Genomic DNA, 18394 nt, shown 5'->3' with positions numbered 1-18394 from the left:
AGGGTCCCTCTAGATGCTCCTTCCCTCCCCTCAAAATTACTTTGTTGTTATTTTGGAAGGATAGGGAAGGAGAATGACAGACAGACAGACAGAGAAAAAGAGGAAGGGAAACAGAGAGGGAAGAAAAAAATATTAGAGAAAAATGGAGATATGGAGAGAGAAGAGAAGGATGGAGGATGAGGAGGGGGAGAAGGAGAGGGGAGGAGGAGGGAGAGGAAGAGGAGAAGGAGGAAGGGAGGAAGAAGATGAGGGAGAGGAGGAGGGGAGGAGGGGAAGATGGAGGATAGGGAGGAGGGGGAAGAAGTGGACAGAGGGCTAGACTTAAAGACAGAAAGTCCTGGGGCCATGTCTTGCCTCTGACACATACTGACTGTGTGACCCTGAACAAGTCACTTAACCTCTTGGTGCCCCAGGCAGCTCTCTAAGACCGTAAGTTTCATCGAAGGCACCAACCCACCTTAATGGGTGTTTCCTTATCTGGGAGGTCCTAATGTACATATGTAATAACTAATAATAACTACTAGTCTCACTTTATAGATGAGGAAATTGGGGCCAACAGAGCTTAGGTGACTTGCCCAGGGTCACACAGCTAGGAAGAGTCTGTGGCCAAATTCAAACTAAAGTTTTCCTGACTGAAAGCCTGGTGTTCTATCCACTACTCCACACTGCCACATTGTCTCCTCTGCCAGAACAGAAATTCTCTGAGGGCAGTAAGTGTTCCCATTTGTCTTATGTCTAGTGGCTAGTCCTTACCTCATACAAAACAGGCATTTAATAAGTGCTTGTGGATAGACTGATTAAATCCACGATCTGTACTAGACGCGGAGGCTTCTAATGGCAACTTTCCATGGGCTTACATTCTACTAAAGAGGTATTATTAGGAAGGGAATGCTCACACCACATGTGCATGGATGATGAGGACCCACACATTACAACAAGTGTCCTTAACATGTGCATGGATGGTGAGGGCCCGCACAGTGTAGTGACAGTCTTTGAATCCCCACATGTCCATGGATGATGAGGGCCCATCCTTGAACCCCCATGAGTGCAGAAGGGCCTTCTTTCAGGCAAGGGAATAGCAAACAACTGCTGCTACCTTGGGGCCCTCTTCTTTTCCAGGTTTCCCACTAATACCAGCCTGCATTCACGCTGTCTCCAGAACCAAGTTCTTCAATGACAAGTAAGAGTCCCGTTGACCTTGACCTTTGTTCACCGTGACCTCCTCCCATCCCAGAAACCTGGACTGACTTTGTGCTTCCTTGGCAGTTGCTGGATGAGTGTGGATACCCACCTGCTGTACATCATACACGCGCCCATCATGGCAGCACTGTTGGTGAGTCCAGCATGGCTACATTCACTAGTGGGGCTAATTAGTATAACACAAAAAGTCCCTTCCAGCCAGTAGATGATTCCTGGCTGGTGGAACCAGCTGGAGGCTCCCCTTCCCCAGGCATGTCCCCTAGGAGTGTCTGTTTCCACAATCCGGCTAGCAGCTTCTGTGGGGGTGTAAGATCCACCCACCGCCAGCACCCAGAAAGCTGCCGACAGCACAGGTTCTTTTGATCTGCCTTAATAAGGAAAGCAAGGTAAAGGGGTTGGCAAGCTTACTTTAATTCAGCCCACAAATTTCATTCACTTAGTTCAGGGGAAGAGACCAGCACACTGAACTTCAGAGCAAAATACAAACAAATCACAAACATCCACAGACAGGCCCAATACAATTCATGGTTACCAACATCTAGGTTCAGCCCGGGAGCTCAGAACACCACCACTGCTGCAGCAAAGAGCTCCAAGGAAGAGAAAGCCAACCCCTGGTTTTTATATCTTTTTCAGCGTCAGGGGTGAGTCACACATGCGACTCACCCACGTGACCTAGAATCATCACAAAGAGGCCGACAAACCCACATGGTCTAAGAGCCTCTGCTCCCCCAGACATGTAAACTAGGCCCTCCCTGGAGTTAGCCCCACCTTGGGCCCCACCTTAGTTGCCAATCCACACCCACTAAGGTTTTATACCTAATAGGGGTTTGGGCCTGGGGCTTAGCACCTAGTAAGGCTCAATGAATTACTCGAAGGGAACAAAAGCCAAACTATTCAAGGGCACTTGTTGAACTAAGTGCTAAGGAGCCCATTTTGCTTACCAACACAGTGTCTAGACTTGGCCTTGACTGTGAAGCAAGGCAAACCAGGGCAGGTCCCAATGGCACACAAGGATCTCAGGAGAGAGAGGCTCGCAGAGAAGTGGTGGTGAACCCCAGCTTGGAGGAGGAGTGGGTTTTGCTAAGATGACTAGTCTTTCCATACCTCTCCATGGGAAAGTGTGAGCCCCAGGGGTCCAACCCTGTCATTCAGTCTGGAGAAGGGGAGACACCAGAGATTCACTGGAAGGAGCCCAAGCCTGGGCCAGATGGTTCAAATGAGATAACGTTGGTAAAGCCCCTGGCACATAGTAGGGCTATGGAGATGCCCATTCCTTTCCCCTTGATGAGCCTTTCTGGGGTGGGGCCTGCAGGGAGAGATGGGAGGGGAGGGCCAGGGTGCAGGTCTGAGGCCAGGGCTCCCAGCTCCAGCCTGGCTAGGGCCATTGGGCTACTTTATCCACAGGCCCTGGGGCCCCCTGCAGCGAAGCGGCAAGCACCCCAGCCCCAAAGTGGTCAGTCCACCAGCCTTTGTGCATCAGGTAGGAGCTATTGTCCTCCCTTTACAGATAGAGAAATGGAAGCTGAGAGGGGGAAAGGATGTGCCCAAGGTGTATTTTGGGGGTGGGGTCAGCAGCAGTGAATAGAGCACCAGGCCTGGAGTCAGGAAGATCCAAGTTCAAATCCAGCCTCAGATGCTTCCTAGTTGGGTGACCCTGTTCTGACTCCATGAAAAGGGTATAAGAAGAGCCCCTCCCTCCCAAGGTTGTTATGAGGATCCAGTGAGATAAGATGCACAAAATGCAAATCTTAAAGTGCTGTAGAAATGCACTCGATTGTTATCATTACATGTCCAAGGCCAGATATGAGCGCAGGTCCTCCAGACTCCACTTTGGCTGGAGGCTGGCACAGGAGGAGAAGCTGAGGCTCTCGGTGGGTCTGACACCCCCACCTCCCAAGCGCTTCAGGAGGAGAGGCCACCCTGCAGGGCCCTCTGTGTCAGGACCATCACAAGAACCTGGGGCATAGTCCTTCGGGCTCCTGGCAGGAGAGCATCCCAGCAGACAGGGCGGCTCTCTGTGGCCACTACTGACTGGCTCCATTCACTCCAACCCAACTGGCATTTATGAGGCCCCCAAACCCAAAAGAGTTCTTGAGGACAAACTCCCTTCGGAAATACCCTGGTCCCAGATAAACATTGTGTCGATGACCTAGCAGGAAAGAGAACCACGTGATCGCAATGTCAGGTCATCACCCTTCAGGGTGACAGCGGGGGGGTCAATGGTGAGGACAGCTTATCTCCCCAAGGTTAGCCGGTGGCCATCTGAGACCTAGCAGGGAATCTAGGGCCTGTGCCCACGGTGGGAGGGAAGGCTCCTCCACAGAGGAGATAAGCACCTGGCTAGAAGGATGTTAGGCACTGAAGGCAGTTTGCTGACCACAGCTTTGTCCATTCATGACTGTTGGGCACATCCCTAGGTCTGAGCACAAGGTCTTGGGATCTGCCTATGACTCCTTCCTTGACTCTCCCAGAGGGCTCCCCCGCACTCCTGTGCTTAGACGCTCAATAAGAGACAGGGTAGAACTGGTCTTTGTTTGGGATGTGCACTCTGGGGACTTGTTAGCTGGTGGCCCACCAGCCTCCCCTTTCTCTCCTCCCACCCTCTTCTTAGCCCCTTACAATCTAGCTTCTGACCTCATCCTCCCACCCAAACTGCCCTCTCCAAAGTGACCAGTAATCCCTTAATTACCAAACCCAATGGCCTTTTCTCAGTCCCCATTCTCTGCCTCTCTGCAGCCTTGGACACTGTTTCCTCCATAATACTCTCCCCTCTCTGGATTTTTGGGGCACCCCTCTCTCTCTCTCCTGGTTCTCCTCCTCCCTGACAGCTCCTTCTCTTTCTCTTGGGCTGGATCCTCCTCCAGATCACACCTTCTAATCATAGGTGCCCCTCAGGGCTCTTCTCCCACTACAATGCTTCACTGCATGAGCTCATCAGCCCCCATGGATTTAATGACCATCTCTATGCCAAGGATTCTCACATCTGCCTTTTCTTCCCCAATCTCTCTGCCTTTCAGACATTTTGAACTGGATGTTCAATGGACATCTTATACTCGATATATCCAAAGTGGAACTTATCTTTCCCCCTAAATGCTCCCTGCTCCTTCCTTTCCAATTACTATAGAAGGAACCACAGTCCTCTCATTCATTCCCCGCCCCCATACCCAAGCTGTTGTCAAGGCCTGTTGACTTGATTTCTGCAACACCTCTCTAGTAAGCCCCTTCTCCCTCTGACACTGCCCCCCCCCACCAAGGCAGGCTCCCATCACCTCACACCTGGACTATTGCCTGCTGGGGGAGGGGAGCCTGCCTTCCTCAAGTGTCCCCCCTCCAATCCATCTGCCATCCAGCCACTAAAGTGACTTTTCCTAAAGCCCAGGTCTGATCACATCACACACACACACACACACACACACACACACACACACTCAGTAAACTCCAGGGGCTCCCTATCACCTCCAGGATCCAATACAAAATGCTCTGTCTGGCCTTCAAAGCCCTCATAACCCAGCCCCCTCCTCCCTGTCCATTCCTCTTACTCCTTACTCCTCACCACATACTCTTTGACCCAATGGCACTGGCCTCTGGGCTGGGCCTCCAAGACCTTCCATCTCTGGGCCCTGGGCCTTCTCTCTGGCCGTCCCCCAGGTCTGGAATACTCTCCTTCCACTGCTCTAACCGCTGACCTCTCTGGTTTAGAGGTTAAGTGGCATAGGCAGGAAGGGCCTGAGGTCGAATTCGCTGATTCCTCTCAGTCCCTAGGGGCTCCAGGCAGTGGGTCAAGTGGGGAAGGGAGGGGCACTCATTGGCCCATTGGCAACCGCTGATCCCAGGACCACATCTTCCAGGTGAATTTCTTCTTTCTCCTCAACATCGTTCGAGTGCTGGTGACCAAGCTCCGAGACACCCACCGGGCAGAGTCCAACATGTACATGAAGGCTGTGCGAGCCACGCTGATCCTCGTGCCCCTGCTGGGCATCCAGTTCGTCGTGATCCCCTGGCGGCCTGAGAGCAAGCTGGCCGGAGAAGTGTACGATTATGTGATGCATGTGCTCATGCACTACCAGGTAGGGACACGTGCTCGTGCGCCCCGGCTTTGGTCTCCAGAAACCTCTGCTGCACATTGGGGCTTCCCCCGAGACTGAGGACTCACACTCCAAGCCCTCCCCAATCCTCCCAGCGTGCTACAAGTGAGAGCATGTAGCCTGCCAACATCAGCCACTCCAGGCAATAACATTTCATTAGGCGGCAAAGACTATTAAGTTGGAGGGGGAGGGTGGGAGATTTAATTGGTTGTTTCCGAATTGATGAAATGAAATGAATGCAGGGCATTTTAGAATACCTCCTGGGAGGGCTCAGTAATTACTTTTCTGTTTGCCAGAGAAGCTCTGGCATGTCCTGCCATCATCACGGCTGGGGCTATTTACATCAGTGGTCAGGGGGAGAACACGTGCTCAGCCCATAACAAGTTGCAACGTTCAGGAAATGGTAGAGCTTGAGTGGCCGAGCAGTACAGAGAAAAGAGCTCTAGACTCAGAATAGATGCCCAATGCTGAAAAGGCAGGTCAAGAGTAATTAGTGAGGAGGAAGAGGAGGAGGAGGCCAGTCGTGCATTTACACTTACTTTAAAGTCTGCCAAGCATCGACTTCCTTATTGCTCCATCCAAGCTTTGTGACTGTGGACAAGTCACCAAATCTCCAGTAATTCAGCTTTGAACCCTGCCTGAAAGCAGCCCCTTAGAGACTGGTCCCAAATCACAGAATCTGAGAGGTGGCCTGAGCTTGGGAGGTGATCTGGTGCCAGCACAGGCTGAGCAAGAACATACACAGACACAGACACAGACACAGACACAGACACACACACACACACACACACACGTCTCACACTCACACACATTCTTACATACTCACAATCATACACACACACACAATGTACCCAACAAATGGTTATCCAATCTTTGCTTGAAGCCCTCCCTGAAAGGAAACCCATGACCTCCAACAGCTTTTGCTGGAAGGAAGTTTTGTTTGTTTGTTTTCTGATATCGAGCCCCAGTGGCCTCTGCAGCTGGCGTCACTCCTGGGCCTTCCCTCTGGAATGGAACAGAACAAGGCTAATTCCCTTTCCTGAGCTGCCTTTTCTCCAGGCTGACCAAGCCCAGCTCTTGGCCTCCAGGTTATCAACGTCCCATTTGATGAAAATCCAGCTACTGTTCGAATGGGAAGGCACACTAGATGGAAGGTCTCTCTCATTTTGCAGTTGAGGAAACTGAGGCCACAAGAGGTCAGAAAACTTCCTCAAGGCCACACAGCTGGTTAATGCCCGGGCGGGTCCCTCATCCCTCTGAGTCCAGCCGGTTGCTTAAAAATAACACAATGATCTAGCATTCACTGACACCCCATTTCTTGTCTTTCTTTTTCTTTCCTGTTGTTTTTGTGTGCAGGGCTTGCTTGTGGCAACTATTTTCTGCTTCTTCAATGGAGAGGTGAGCATTTCCCAGTGATCCACTGGCTCTTGGCCTGAGGTCTGGAAAATTTCAATTCAGTTCCACTCAGCAACAGTGATGAAGCACTTCCTCTGTGCCTGCCATTGTGCTAGGTGTGGGATACAGAGATGAAAAGGAGAGGGCACCTGCCCTCTAGGAGTTTACATTCTACTAGGGGACAGGCTATGGAAGCACATAGGTAAATCCAAGGTAATTCAAGGAGGGACCACGCTTGTGACTTGGAGGGGAAGGGGAGGAGGAGACAGTGAATAAAGGAAGACTCCATGAAGGAAGAGGCCTGGCCTAAGCCTTGAAGGAAGAGAAGGGTTCTGAAAGCCTAAGGAAAGGAGACAGTACCCTTGAGGCCTAAGGGAGCAGCTCACGGACATGTGCAAAAGCAGCTTATTCTGTCTGGAACAGAAGGCATGAGAAGGAAAACTGTGAAATAGGGCTGGAAATGGTGGGGGGAGGGCTTTAAAAGCCAAATAGAGGCTGTTGTGCTTGAGCCTAGAAGCTATAGGGACCCACTCGCTCATTGATATGGGGAGTGACACAGTCAAACCTGCGGCTTAGAACTATCCTGCAGGCGTACTGTTGAGCCCCTCTTGCCGGAATTAGGACTGCAGCAGTTCCAGACTGTGTGCTGCCAGCCCAGGGGTGGGGAACCTGTGGCCTCAAGACCACTGTGTTGGTAAGCAAAAATGGGCTCCTTAGCACTTAGTTCAACAAGTGCTCTTGAATAGTTTGGCTTTTATTCCCTTCGAGTAATTCATTGAGCCTTACTAGGTGCTAAGCCCCAGGCCCAAACCCCTATTAGGTGTAAAACCTTAGTGGCTGTGGATTGGCAACTAAGGTGGGGCCCAAGGTGGGGCTAACTCCAGGGAGGGCCTAGTTTACATGTCTGGGAGAACAGAGCCTCTTTGTGATGATTTTAGGTCACTTGGGTGAGTCGCATCTGTGACTCACCCCTGACGCTGAAAAAGATATAAAACCAGGGGTTGGCTTTCTCTTCTTTGGAGCTCTTACCCACAGCCATGATGGCGCACGTGACTCTGGGCCAGCCCTTGTTCTGAGCTCCCGGGCTGAACCTAGGTGTTGGTAACTATGAATCTGCATTTGGTCTGTCTGTTGATGTTTGTAATTTGTTTGTAATTTGCTCTGAAGTTCAGTGTGCTGGTCTCTTCCCCTGAACTAAGTGAATGATATTTGTATGCTGAATTAAAGTAAGCTTGTCAACCCCTTCACCTTGCTTTCCTTAGTTAAGCAGATCGAAATAACCTGTGCTGTTGGCAGCTTTCTGGGTACTGGCTGTGGGTGGATCTTACACCCCCACAGAAACTGCTAGCCGGATTCTTGAAACACACGTGTGGCCCTCTAAGTCCCCAAGTACTGCCGTTTTGAAGTTTAGATTCAGTCAAAGGGCCCACTCAAGGACCCAGAGGGCCACACGTGGGCTCAAAGCTGCAGGTTCCCCACCCCTGCTCCAGCCAATCAACCCAGCCAAGGCAGGGGGAGGGGACCCGAAGTCACCAGGCCAACCGCCCTGCCTCCTCCTGCTTCCCACATGGTGCTGAGCCAGTCAGGGGGATGCTGCATGGAGAGTTTACCTGGATTTCAGCAAATCCTTTGGCAAACAGCTGAGTGGCAAGGTGGACAGAATGCAGGACCTGGAGACAGTAGTACCTGAGTTCAGATCTAACTTCAGACTGGATCAATGGGCATTCGGTGTCCACAGCCTTGCAGAGGCTTTGCGGAGGGTGGAAGAAGGAACCTCGCCATCCACCCTCTATCCAAGCCACGTGCGGGGGGGTGGGGCTCCTGCCCAGAAACCCTTAACTGGGGGCTGCAGCACAGCGTAAAATGAATCCCTGATCACTGAGTCCTCACGAAGCTCGGGACAAAAAAAATGCATCAAAGCTCTGGGATCTGGGGTGCTGAGGGCAGAACGCTAAGACAGTGGGGGGGGGGCGCAGCTGTCACCCCCCCAGCCCTGGCACCTGCTCCAGACAAGGCATCGTACTGACCTCACCAACAAGCGTGCTGGCCTGAAGAGCTGCGCCCACGCCTTGCCTCCACTTCTCCCCCCTCTCCCTGGCCTCTCTTCACATCCCCATCCTCCCAAGCTCCCAAGATTCCACCTTCGGGACAGCTACTGCCTGCCTAAGTTTCCTCAACCATAACCTAGGGGTAGGAATCCTACCTCCCAGGGTTGTTGTGAGGATCCAGTGAGATCTTCCTTATTTGTGAAGTGCTTCACACGGTGCCTGGCACACAGCTTGTCCTCTGCCCCCTCCCTCCCAGTTGAAAGAGTCCCGACAATTCACCTTCCACAACACCTCTTACCTCTACCTGCCTTTCGCCCATAATGCCTCTCATCGTCTCTTAATTGCACTAATACAAGAGACCCTTAATGAAGCTGACTCTGAGGTCAGAAGACCGTGGCCTCAGTGGCCACGGGAAAGTCACTTGGCCTCCTTAGGCTTCAGTTTCTTACCCTGTAAAACCAGGGTGTTGGAGCCACTGCCTTTCAAGGTCCCTTTCACAGACCCCTGATCCCAGTTCCATTTGTGGAAAAACAAAACCTCCAAGAAACTAAGAGCTGGCAGCTTTGCTTCCCTTGCTCATCATGGGGTGGTACCAGATGTTTCCTCCCCTTCCTCCAAAGTTTCTGAAATCTGCTGTCCCACAATGCAGGGAGCTCCGGCCTTCTCTCCTTTATCCTTCCCACCTCCAAACCAGAGAGACAGACTAATCCACTCCTGACTCCCTTTGGTGGCTTTCCTGGAGCGAGGAAGTGGTGACAGGCAGGCAGAGAAAGCGCAGTGGCCCCATTAGGGGCTCTGTACACTCCTGCTTTGCTTCTTCTTCCTGGCCAAGTGGGCCACAGCAGATGCCAGTGGCCATGCCCCTTCTCTTTCTGCCTGCCTTGACCTTCATCCTGAGGCTCTCCCAAAGCCTTCAATGCTCTGCTTCCCTGACTTCCCATGAAAATGTCTTCTCAATGTACAAGGTTTCCCTTTACCCACCCTTACCCATCCTGTTTCCTCTGAATACAACATTCCCTTTCCAAATTAGAGAGAGACCTGGGAGGTCAACTTTGGCTCCTTTCATTCGCATCTCTACTATAGTGAAGTCTTGTGCTAGGCACCTGCTGTGTACAAGCCACTGGGCATTCAAAGACAGCAAAACCAGTCACTGTGACATCATGGAAGTCCATGCACGAGCATCTTAGGAGAGAGAGCACCAGAATAACAAGGGGATGAGGACAGCCTCCTCAAGGAAAGAACCTATGAACCCAGCCTCGAGGGAAGCCAAGGATTCTAAGAGGTGAGGAGGAGGAGGAGGAACAGAAAGAGGAGGATGAAGAGGAGGAGGAAGAGGTGCATTTCAGGCCCAAGTGGAGATACTGAGTCAAGAGCTGAGTGCTAAGTTTGGGGAACAGAAAGCAAGCCAAGAGCATTGTGTTATTCCCATCCACAGCACAATCCAGGGCATTGGTGTTAAAACAATCCAGCTAGCAGCTGCTGTGGGGGTGAAAGACCAACACAAACCCAACAACAAGAATGCTGCCAAAGCCCAGGTTCTTTTGATCTGCTTTGCTAAGGAAAGCAACGTTAAGGGGTTGACAAGTTTACTTTAGCCTGGCATACAAATACCATTCACTTAGTTCAGGGGGGGAAAGCCAGCAACCTGAACTTCAGAGGAAGATACAAACAAATTACAAACATTGACAGACAGAGCAAATACAGATTCATAGTTACCAACATCTAGGTTCAGCCTGGGAGCTCATAACACGGGCTGGCCCAGTCACTCATGCCACCACTGCTGTGGGTAAGAGCTCCAAAGAAGAGAAAGCCAACCCCTGGTTTTAAATCTTTTTCAGGGTCAGGGGTGAGTCACACATGTGACTCACCCACGTGACCTAGAATCATGACAAAGAGGCGACTTAAACCCAGGTGGTCTAAAAAAAGCCCCTGCTGTCCCAGACATGTAAACTAGGCCCTCCCTAGAGTTAGCCCCACCTTGGGCCCCACCTTAGTTGCCAATCCACACCCACATAGGTTTAGCACCTAATAGGGGTTTGGGCCTGGGGCTTAGCACCTAGTAAGACTCAAAGACACTTAATTGATCATTTCAAAACAGTAAGAAAGCCCCAACTTAATTGATATTACAATTGGGGAAGATGCTTCACAGCACACCACCACCAATGAGATAGAGAAAATGAGCTGGAAGGTCCTGGAAGCCCAGGCACTGTGCCAACACCATCACCATTTATCATAATCATAGCTGGCTTCATGAGACACTTGAAGGCTTGAAAAGTGCTTTCAGAATGGCGCTGCCTGGGGGCCGCACTTTGGGGTTCACAGAGACCCTCTAGACTGACAGGGCTGCAGCTGAGGAGGTGCTGTACCATGAGCCGCCAGGATTTAAGAGATGATGGCATCTGAAGCTCACAATGATAGAAAACAGAACCTTTTGTATATTGAGGGCCGTTCCATCAATCTTCCCAGGCAAAGGATCTCTCATTTGACTAATAAGAACATGAAGGAGGCTAAGAAATCCCCAAAATAGTTGACTGCTCATATAAACACAATAGTTGGATACTCTGTGAGAAGTCCAAATTGCAGAAAGAGGTATATTACAGAAAGAAAGTTCATCATTATTTTCCAAAGGCTTGTTACAGAAGAAAACACTTCCCTAGAAGGAGGGGCTGTGACATGGCAAATACAGAAAATGAACTGGCTTGTGCCGGCCACCTGCCTGAAAAATATGCCACGAAGGTCACACATTTTTTGCTTAATGCCAGTGACTCTAGTTCTTCACAAACGGAAAACCCATCATCAAAACATAGCAGATTTTTTACTGAGGTTTCTCAGGACCATGAGACAATGGCACAAGTCCTCTTCGGTAGTAATCTGAGGTTGAATGTAGCTCTAACTTTTTGGAAAAAACAAAGTATAATTGAACTGGTGGCCTGTTTGGTGAGGATAGAAGACCTTGGAGTGGTGGTAGATTGCCTGCCTGTGCTCACCAGCAGTTTACAGGAAGAAAAGCAGTACATTTCACTTGGCTGCCACGCATATCTGTTGCCTCTATCACTTAAAAGCAAATTTAAAGACTATGTGATAGTTTGAACTGGATTCAAGCGGTCATAAAAAGATGGTGGTCAGAACTATCTGCTAACACAGAAATTGCAAAAGGTAGAAATGTTCGTATTTTAAAACAACAATTATGTGGATTGTGGAAACAAGGAAACCGTATTACATTGGTTCCAGGATACACTGGTAATATAGCCAAGGATGTAGATGCTTGCTAAGTACCATTACATTGGGAACTATCACCACCTGAAGAGGACTTCCTTATTCTGAATATTCTTGGGCTTTGTAGCTTCCAAAAAGAGAGGTCTCTTCTGAGAACTACGAACCAAGGAGGGAAGCAGAATCTTCCCAAATGCCATTTAATGAAACCACTAATGAAATCCTAGCAATCTACTTCACATTGAAGTGGGAAAACATCCACAAGGAGCATCTTTGACTTCAATGAGGTGAAAGTGCACTATGAAAATTGTTCGCCTTTGTTGTGTTTGGGATTTGTATGGTTATTTGGGGGAAAGTTGCTCAAGTGCTTCTGTGTGTCTTATTGCAGTCCTTCACGTTGCAGAAGAAATGTAATTTATACCGATGTGAAAAGATAAAACGGGCAAGACATTTTGCTAGGAACCACAAAGACCAATTGCCATTAATATTTTTTTAAGATTGTGTTTTATAGAAAAACAAACCCCTAAATTTGTGCAGCTACTTTGTGATCATACTGAAAAGACTTTAAAGATGTTTAAAACAACGTAATGGGTAATTTTTTCACACTGAGACACTGTGTAAAGCAAGATGCCGGAATTATTAGTATGTTTGAAAAAGCCAACATGTTATGTTATTTATATCTCTTAAAACAGCCATACACATAGGCATGAAATCGGGGGTTTTACAGTCATGTAGAATACTGATTTTGGAAGCTTTTTCACACAGTATGAAAAACTTGAGGAGATTTTTCTCTGATTTTTGCCAGAATCAGAGAGTGTGTGTGTGTGTGTGTGTGTGTGTGTGTGTATCAGTATGAAAAGCTGAATATTAATTGGATGAATGCTTAACTGGAAATGTCCTTGGAGTTAGCAAATTTATATTCACTTTTTAAAAATTATATTTGGATTTCTATTCTTTTCAGTTCTGAATCATTTAAACTCCTTTTATTTGAGTAAATATGCTAAATATTTCTCTTTTTGCTTTTTTAAATTAATATAATGTCACTCATGTTCTAAATTCTTTCTCATCACTTGTGTTTTGGATAGTAGTTTCTAATGCTTCAGAAATGTTTATAGCTAGAGTTGACCTGATGTTCTCCATCCAAATAATTGATACACTACCTTCTCTAACAGTTGCTTTGAAATGGGGTTCATATATACTCTTGGTATGTACAAACCCAGTTTTGGTATGATTAAACAGTGGTATGTGTTAAAATTCAAAAAAGAAAAAAGAAAAGTGCTTTCAATTGGTTATCTCATTTGGTCCTCACAGCAGTCAAATGGCTGTCTCAGGGTCCCACCACTAAGTGTCTAAGGCAAGATTTCAACTTAGATCTTAATGACTCTAAGCCCAACACTCTCTCCCCTGCACCACTCATCTGTCTATAATATATCATGAAGAAAGACATGAAAAACTAATGATTAATGCACACTCAGAGCAATCCCCACTCTGACTTCCTCTGGGGACAAATCCCCATGTTATTATAGGGCATATTTCTTTCTATGAAAGTATTATTTTCTAAAATCCCCCAGATGGGATTCCCCCCTCCCAAGATTCATTATCTCCAATTTCTCTCCTCTGGGAATAGTAGCATTACAGACCACCATTGCTGCCACTTGGCCAGGAGGCTCCCGTCCAGCCCACAGTGGTCTGTGTAGCCCAGAAGATGCCCAGAGCATAGAACATCCCACCTCTGGTAGCAATGTTCCTGTGGGAAGATGGAATTCTGGTCTCCCTTAGGGTCCAGTTAAACAGGCCAAGCCAGGCTAGCTGAACCCTGGATAAGACCCACCCTCACCAACGGCCATCCCCCGAAGAAAGGGAGGAAGCTGCCCAGCTCCAGGATCTAGTGCTTGTGTCCTAAGCTCATCACATTATTCCTCAGTCACCAGGGTTAGGAAACTGCAAAGTGACTGCCAGGACAAGCCCTTGGCTGCCACCAGCACTGCCCTCTTGCCTGGTCTCAAGGTGCTGTCCAACCCCTCCTTCAGGTCCAAGGCCCAGCTCCCTTCAGAAATGCAGCAGAGCGACCCTGGATGCTTCCCTGAGCAGCCTTACCACATGAGGAAAAAGAAGACATGTCCAGCTGTCCACCCAACTTCCAGGGCCCCTGTCCGGCCTCTCCACTCTGCCCCCAGCCCCTCCTGGCTACAGACCTCTCAGCAACTTCAGGGAAAATACATGAAGATCAACTGGAAGGACTGGGGATGGCAGAGCATGGGGTCAGATTTCAGCTCAACAAATGTCAGGGAACAGGCCACCTGAGAAGGGACTTGAGCTTCCTGTCCCTGGGGGTACACAAGTCACGGTTAGATGACTGCTTTTCAGGGATTGGTCTTCAAGGATGGGTTAGACCAAATGCCCTTTACAGCGTCTTGTAGAGCGGAGGTTCTGTTTGGTTTGAAGACTCAAGAGACGCTGAGTTCTCTTCAAGCCTGTTGAACCTTGTTGCCTACTCTGTGCCAGGAGAGGCTGATATGGACTGCCAGTGTGACCTCGGGCAGTCACGGGACTTCTCAAGGTGCTGGTCTGCATTCCCTGCATACACCAGGGAAGTCATGGGTATGGACCCAAACCTCCCATCTTTCCTACCCTTGAAGGGCTGACAGAGCCCTAGGGGAAGGGTAGGACTTAGCATGTGTACCCACACAAATGGATGCCAGGGAAGAGGGCAGGGCAAGCAGCAGGATCCTCAGAGTTCACCTGAGGACCCAAGGAGGGAGAGAAGACTCATCTGGGGCCAGGCTCCATCCCTGGATGATGGTACCTGAGCTAAGCTTTGGAGGGACAGAATGGCTTCAGTGGTGGTAGCTGAAGTTTCCACCAGGCCCCATGGGTGTCTCCGTGTAGGAGACACAGCAAGAGAACAGGGAACAGCCGATAGCCTGGTCATCATTGATGGGAAACGAGGCTGCAAATGGCACTGGAGCAAGGCTGTACAGTTCCCTGAATGCCAGGCTAGTTCAGAATAGCACTGGTGTTCACTCTCTTCCACTCTGTTCTCACTCTCTGAAGAACTACTTTGGGAATGCTGAAGCTCATCCTCCCTAAGAAAATGCAGAATGTTTTTTTAACCAAAAGGACTTCCCTGAAGGTCCTCAAGGTCAGCTCTCGCTTGGGATGAGGTGGAAAATAAAGCCCTGGGCCACTTATGAGCTGTATGGCCTGAAGCAAGCTGCCCCAACTCCCCAAGCCTGGGTTTCTATGTCCACAAAGCCTCGGTTGATACTTGGTACTCGATGGCTTCCCAAGGTGATTGGGAGGCTTAGGGAGATACTGTGCCCAGGAAAAAAGGTGTAGAGTGAGGAGGGTTGTTGTTGCTGCTGCTGTCACTGGCCTCTCTGCAGTGCTGGGTGTATTGTATTTATTAATAATATCTAACACGAAGGTGTCCCCAGGGACACAATCCCAGAGGCAGCTCGGCCAACAGCAAAGTCACAGGTTGGGCTGAGGCGCACACACCTCCCCAAAGTGCATGCTTAGTGGTTCCCAGAAGGCAATGCATTTCCTCCCTTGAACTTGTGCCTTGAGACTTGCTTCCTGCTATTAAGTGTAAGATTTAGGGAATCCAGAGCCACTTCATTCATCCACTTAGGGCTAGAGACCAGGCAGCAGCAGACTGCCAGCCTCTGGGCCTGAAGGCTGGTGGACACTTGCGCCACACATTGGCTCCTCCTTGAAGCGGTGGCCCAGCCCTGAGAGCGAAGACTGTCCTTTTCTTTCACCTCTATCTTCCCCCCAGCAAGACTTCACAAGGTGGAGAGGGGGTTCAGAGATGCTTCTGAATGTCACTAATCCCAAACCTTCTCCTTTTCCAGGTCCAAGGAGTGCTGAAGAGACAATGGGCACAGTGTAAGACTCAGTGGGGCCAGCGACGAAGGGACCGCTGCTCCACCCGCTCCACCTCCTACACAGCCACCTCGCTCACCGAGGTCCCTGTTTACCTTTACTCTCCTGACTCCCACAACGAACAGCTCAATGGGAAGTTTGCCATGGAGGACTCTGAGATCTCTGCCCTGAGGTCTGGAGAGGGGTCCACTTGATTGGCTACAAAGGAGGTGTGGCTGGTCATTTCGGTTTCTTCTTTTTGCCTCTTTTCTTCTCTCATCCTCTTCCCAGTAGACTCCTGGGAACAATTTCAGTGGCCAGGTGAAGACTATTTCAACTGACTTGCACATGCACCTGCCCAGAGTGAGTGTCTGGGGAGAGTCAGCAGCATGTTTGAATCCACAGTGCTGTGTCAGAAAACAGGCCTGAGAATGGGAAAACACACAGCAATGTTTCTGACTTCTCCCAACATTAATCGAGGACCTAGAAAGAATTCTGTCATAGCCACAGGAACAAAGCCCACAGGAAGTGCAGAAAAGTGAGGGGTTTGGGAGACAGGGCACACACTCCTCTTCCCTCTTGAGCCAGGTACATACATCACTCACCCCTGAAGAATGGGTCTCTGTTCCCATGGCTCACCAGCTTGAGGTTTCAGACCACAGACTTTCTTTCTGAGAGCACAATGCTGGTTTCAGAGCTATGCTAGGCAACATCACCTGGGATGACTCATTCACACATGAGCTACACGTGGGAGTTGGGAATCAAAGACTTTGCTGGCAAGTAAATACCAGGTTGGAGCAAATGGGAAGGACTTGGCTCAAGTCATTGGACTGGCACATTTTTAACCCCTTTCTAAAAATGCCTCCAGAGGTGCCACCTTCCATGAAAAGTTGGGCCTCCAGGGTCCATACCACCTTATGGACAGCTCCCTAGGTGTGGTGGGGGACTATGTCCAGAGCCACAGGTTTCCATGAATGGAGGGGCCTCCAAGCTCCATGCTTGCTTTGTGGATAACTCCCAAGGTACAATGAGGAACTGCGCAGAGCTGCCACCTTTCAGGAATGAATGGGCCTCCAAGCTCTATTTATGCTTGCTTTGTAGACAGCTCCCCAGGTATGACAAGATACTGCTCCTAGAGCTACAGCCTTCCATGAATGGATGGACCTTCATGTTCACCTTGTGGACAACTCCCCAGGTGCAGTGGAAGATTTTGCCCAGAGCTACCTTCTATCAGTGGATGGATCTCTAGGATCTATGTTTGCTTTGTGGTGATGGTCTCTGCCCGGAACTGCCATCTTCCATGAATGAATGGGCCTCCAGCCACTATGTTTGCCTTGTCAACAGCTTCTCAAATATGCCAGGGCACTGAGCCCAGAACTGCAGCCTTCCCTGAATGGCTGGGCCTCCAGACTCATATTTTTTGCCTTGTGAATAGCTTCCCAGGCAAAGTGGAGGACTTTGTGCAAAGCTGGCATGTTCCATCAACAGATGGCTCCATGCCTGGCTTGAGGTGAGGGACTGTGTCCAGAGCTGCCACCTTCCATGAATGGGTACCTCCAGACTCATTGCTCTCCATCCCTGCCTTGTGTCCAGCTCCCCAGGTGCAGTGGAGGACTGTGGCCAGGTGGTGCCCACCATCAGGGGAGGGTATTAATTCTCTCTCTCCCCTTTAACAGAAGCTAGTTTTTCCAACTTTCCTTAACACCAGGGTTTGGAAGAGCCATTTAAAGTGGTCTCCATCTAGCAGAAGAGCCTCTGTCTGACTTCCCTGTGATTGACAGACCAGAGGCCCAATGGGCGTCTCCATAGGCTTTGTCCATGCTTAGGGCAAGTTTCTGAGAGAAGGCTTCTCTAGAAGATTCAGCACTGGACAGTTCCCATTGGGCCTAAACCAAAGCACTCTAAGGTGCCCAGATTCACACAGAGACACAAGCTGCCCTCCCCATGAGGCTCAAGACATGCTGGTTGATACTTAGAAGAAACTGGCAGTTTGCCAATACTCACATATTTGGGGGTTAAAACTCACTGGGTTCCTCCAATCCTTAACTAACCAACATGAACTGAGGCAGGACCAGCCAGTGTCCTGAAGGGGCAGGGGGCATCACTAGGGCTAGGAAGGAATCAGCGAATCCAACATAGCCACTAGCGATCTGATCACTGTTCAATGGGCATGCTGAAGGACTCTGAGGGCCAGGCTGCATGGAACTCCACGACATGCTGCTTCATTCACCCTATCTTTTAGGACAGAGTTAACTGAGCTGAGACTGAGCGGCCATATTCAGACACCCCTGCCCGAGTTTCCCTCACTAGATGCAGGGAAGTATAAGGATACTCTCAGGCCCCAGTGTTTTGTGTGGTGCTGTGTGTCACCCCACTTTGTTAGTAACTTTGGGAGATGGGGACCCAAGACCGCTTCAATGTATGCTGATGCTGTGACATGTGTCTGAACACTCTGGATGCTCCTGGTGCTTTTAGTAGAACTGAGAAGCTGAGCCCTGTGGCCACCTGGGAAAACAGGACATCTGAGAATGGGACAGCAAGTGTCCTGTTCACTGTTTACAAATCCATCTCCCTGCTTATGGATGT

At 49.7% G+C, this 18394-nt stretch overlaps 1 protein-coding gene and 1 pseudogene across 1 annotated transcript in view; both read left to right on the top strand.

The window, feature by feature from the left end:
* The window catches only part of CALCR (calcitonin receptor), a 65853-nt gene extending 48372 nt beyond the window's left edge, over positions 1-17481 (top strand). The window contains exons 8-12 of the mRNA XM_036738794.1: positions 1120-1180; positions 1267-1333; positions 5049-5267; positions 6642-6683; positions 15799-17481. Coding sequence (XP_036594689.1) covers positions 1120-1180; positions 1267-1333; positions 5049-5267; positions 6642-6683; positions 15799-16023 — 614 coding nt within the window. The 3' untranslated portion in view covers positions 16024-17481. The remainder of the gene's footprint in view (positions 1-1119; positions 1181-1266; positions 1334-5048; positions 5268-6641; positions 6684-15798) is intronic.
* Positions 11121-12000, top strand: LOC118831089 (annotated as a pseudogene).
* Positions 17482-18394: the final 913 nt, after the last annotated feature.

Source organism: Trichosurus vulpecula, chromosome 9 (genome assembly GCF_011100635.1).
Source record: "Trichosurus vulpecula isolate mTriVul1 chromosome 9, mTriVul1.pri, whole genome shotgun sequence".
Taxonomy (NCBI): Eukaryota; Metazoa; Chordata; class Mammalia; order Diprotodontia; family Phalangeridae; genus Trichosurus; species Trichosurus vulpecula.
The sequence above is the reverse complement of the archived record's forward strand: the minus strand, read 5'-3'. Positions and strand labels throughout refer to the sequence as shown.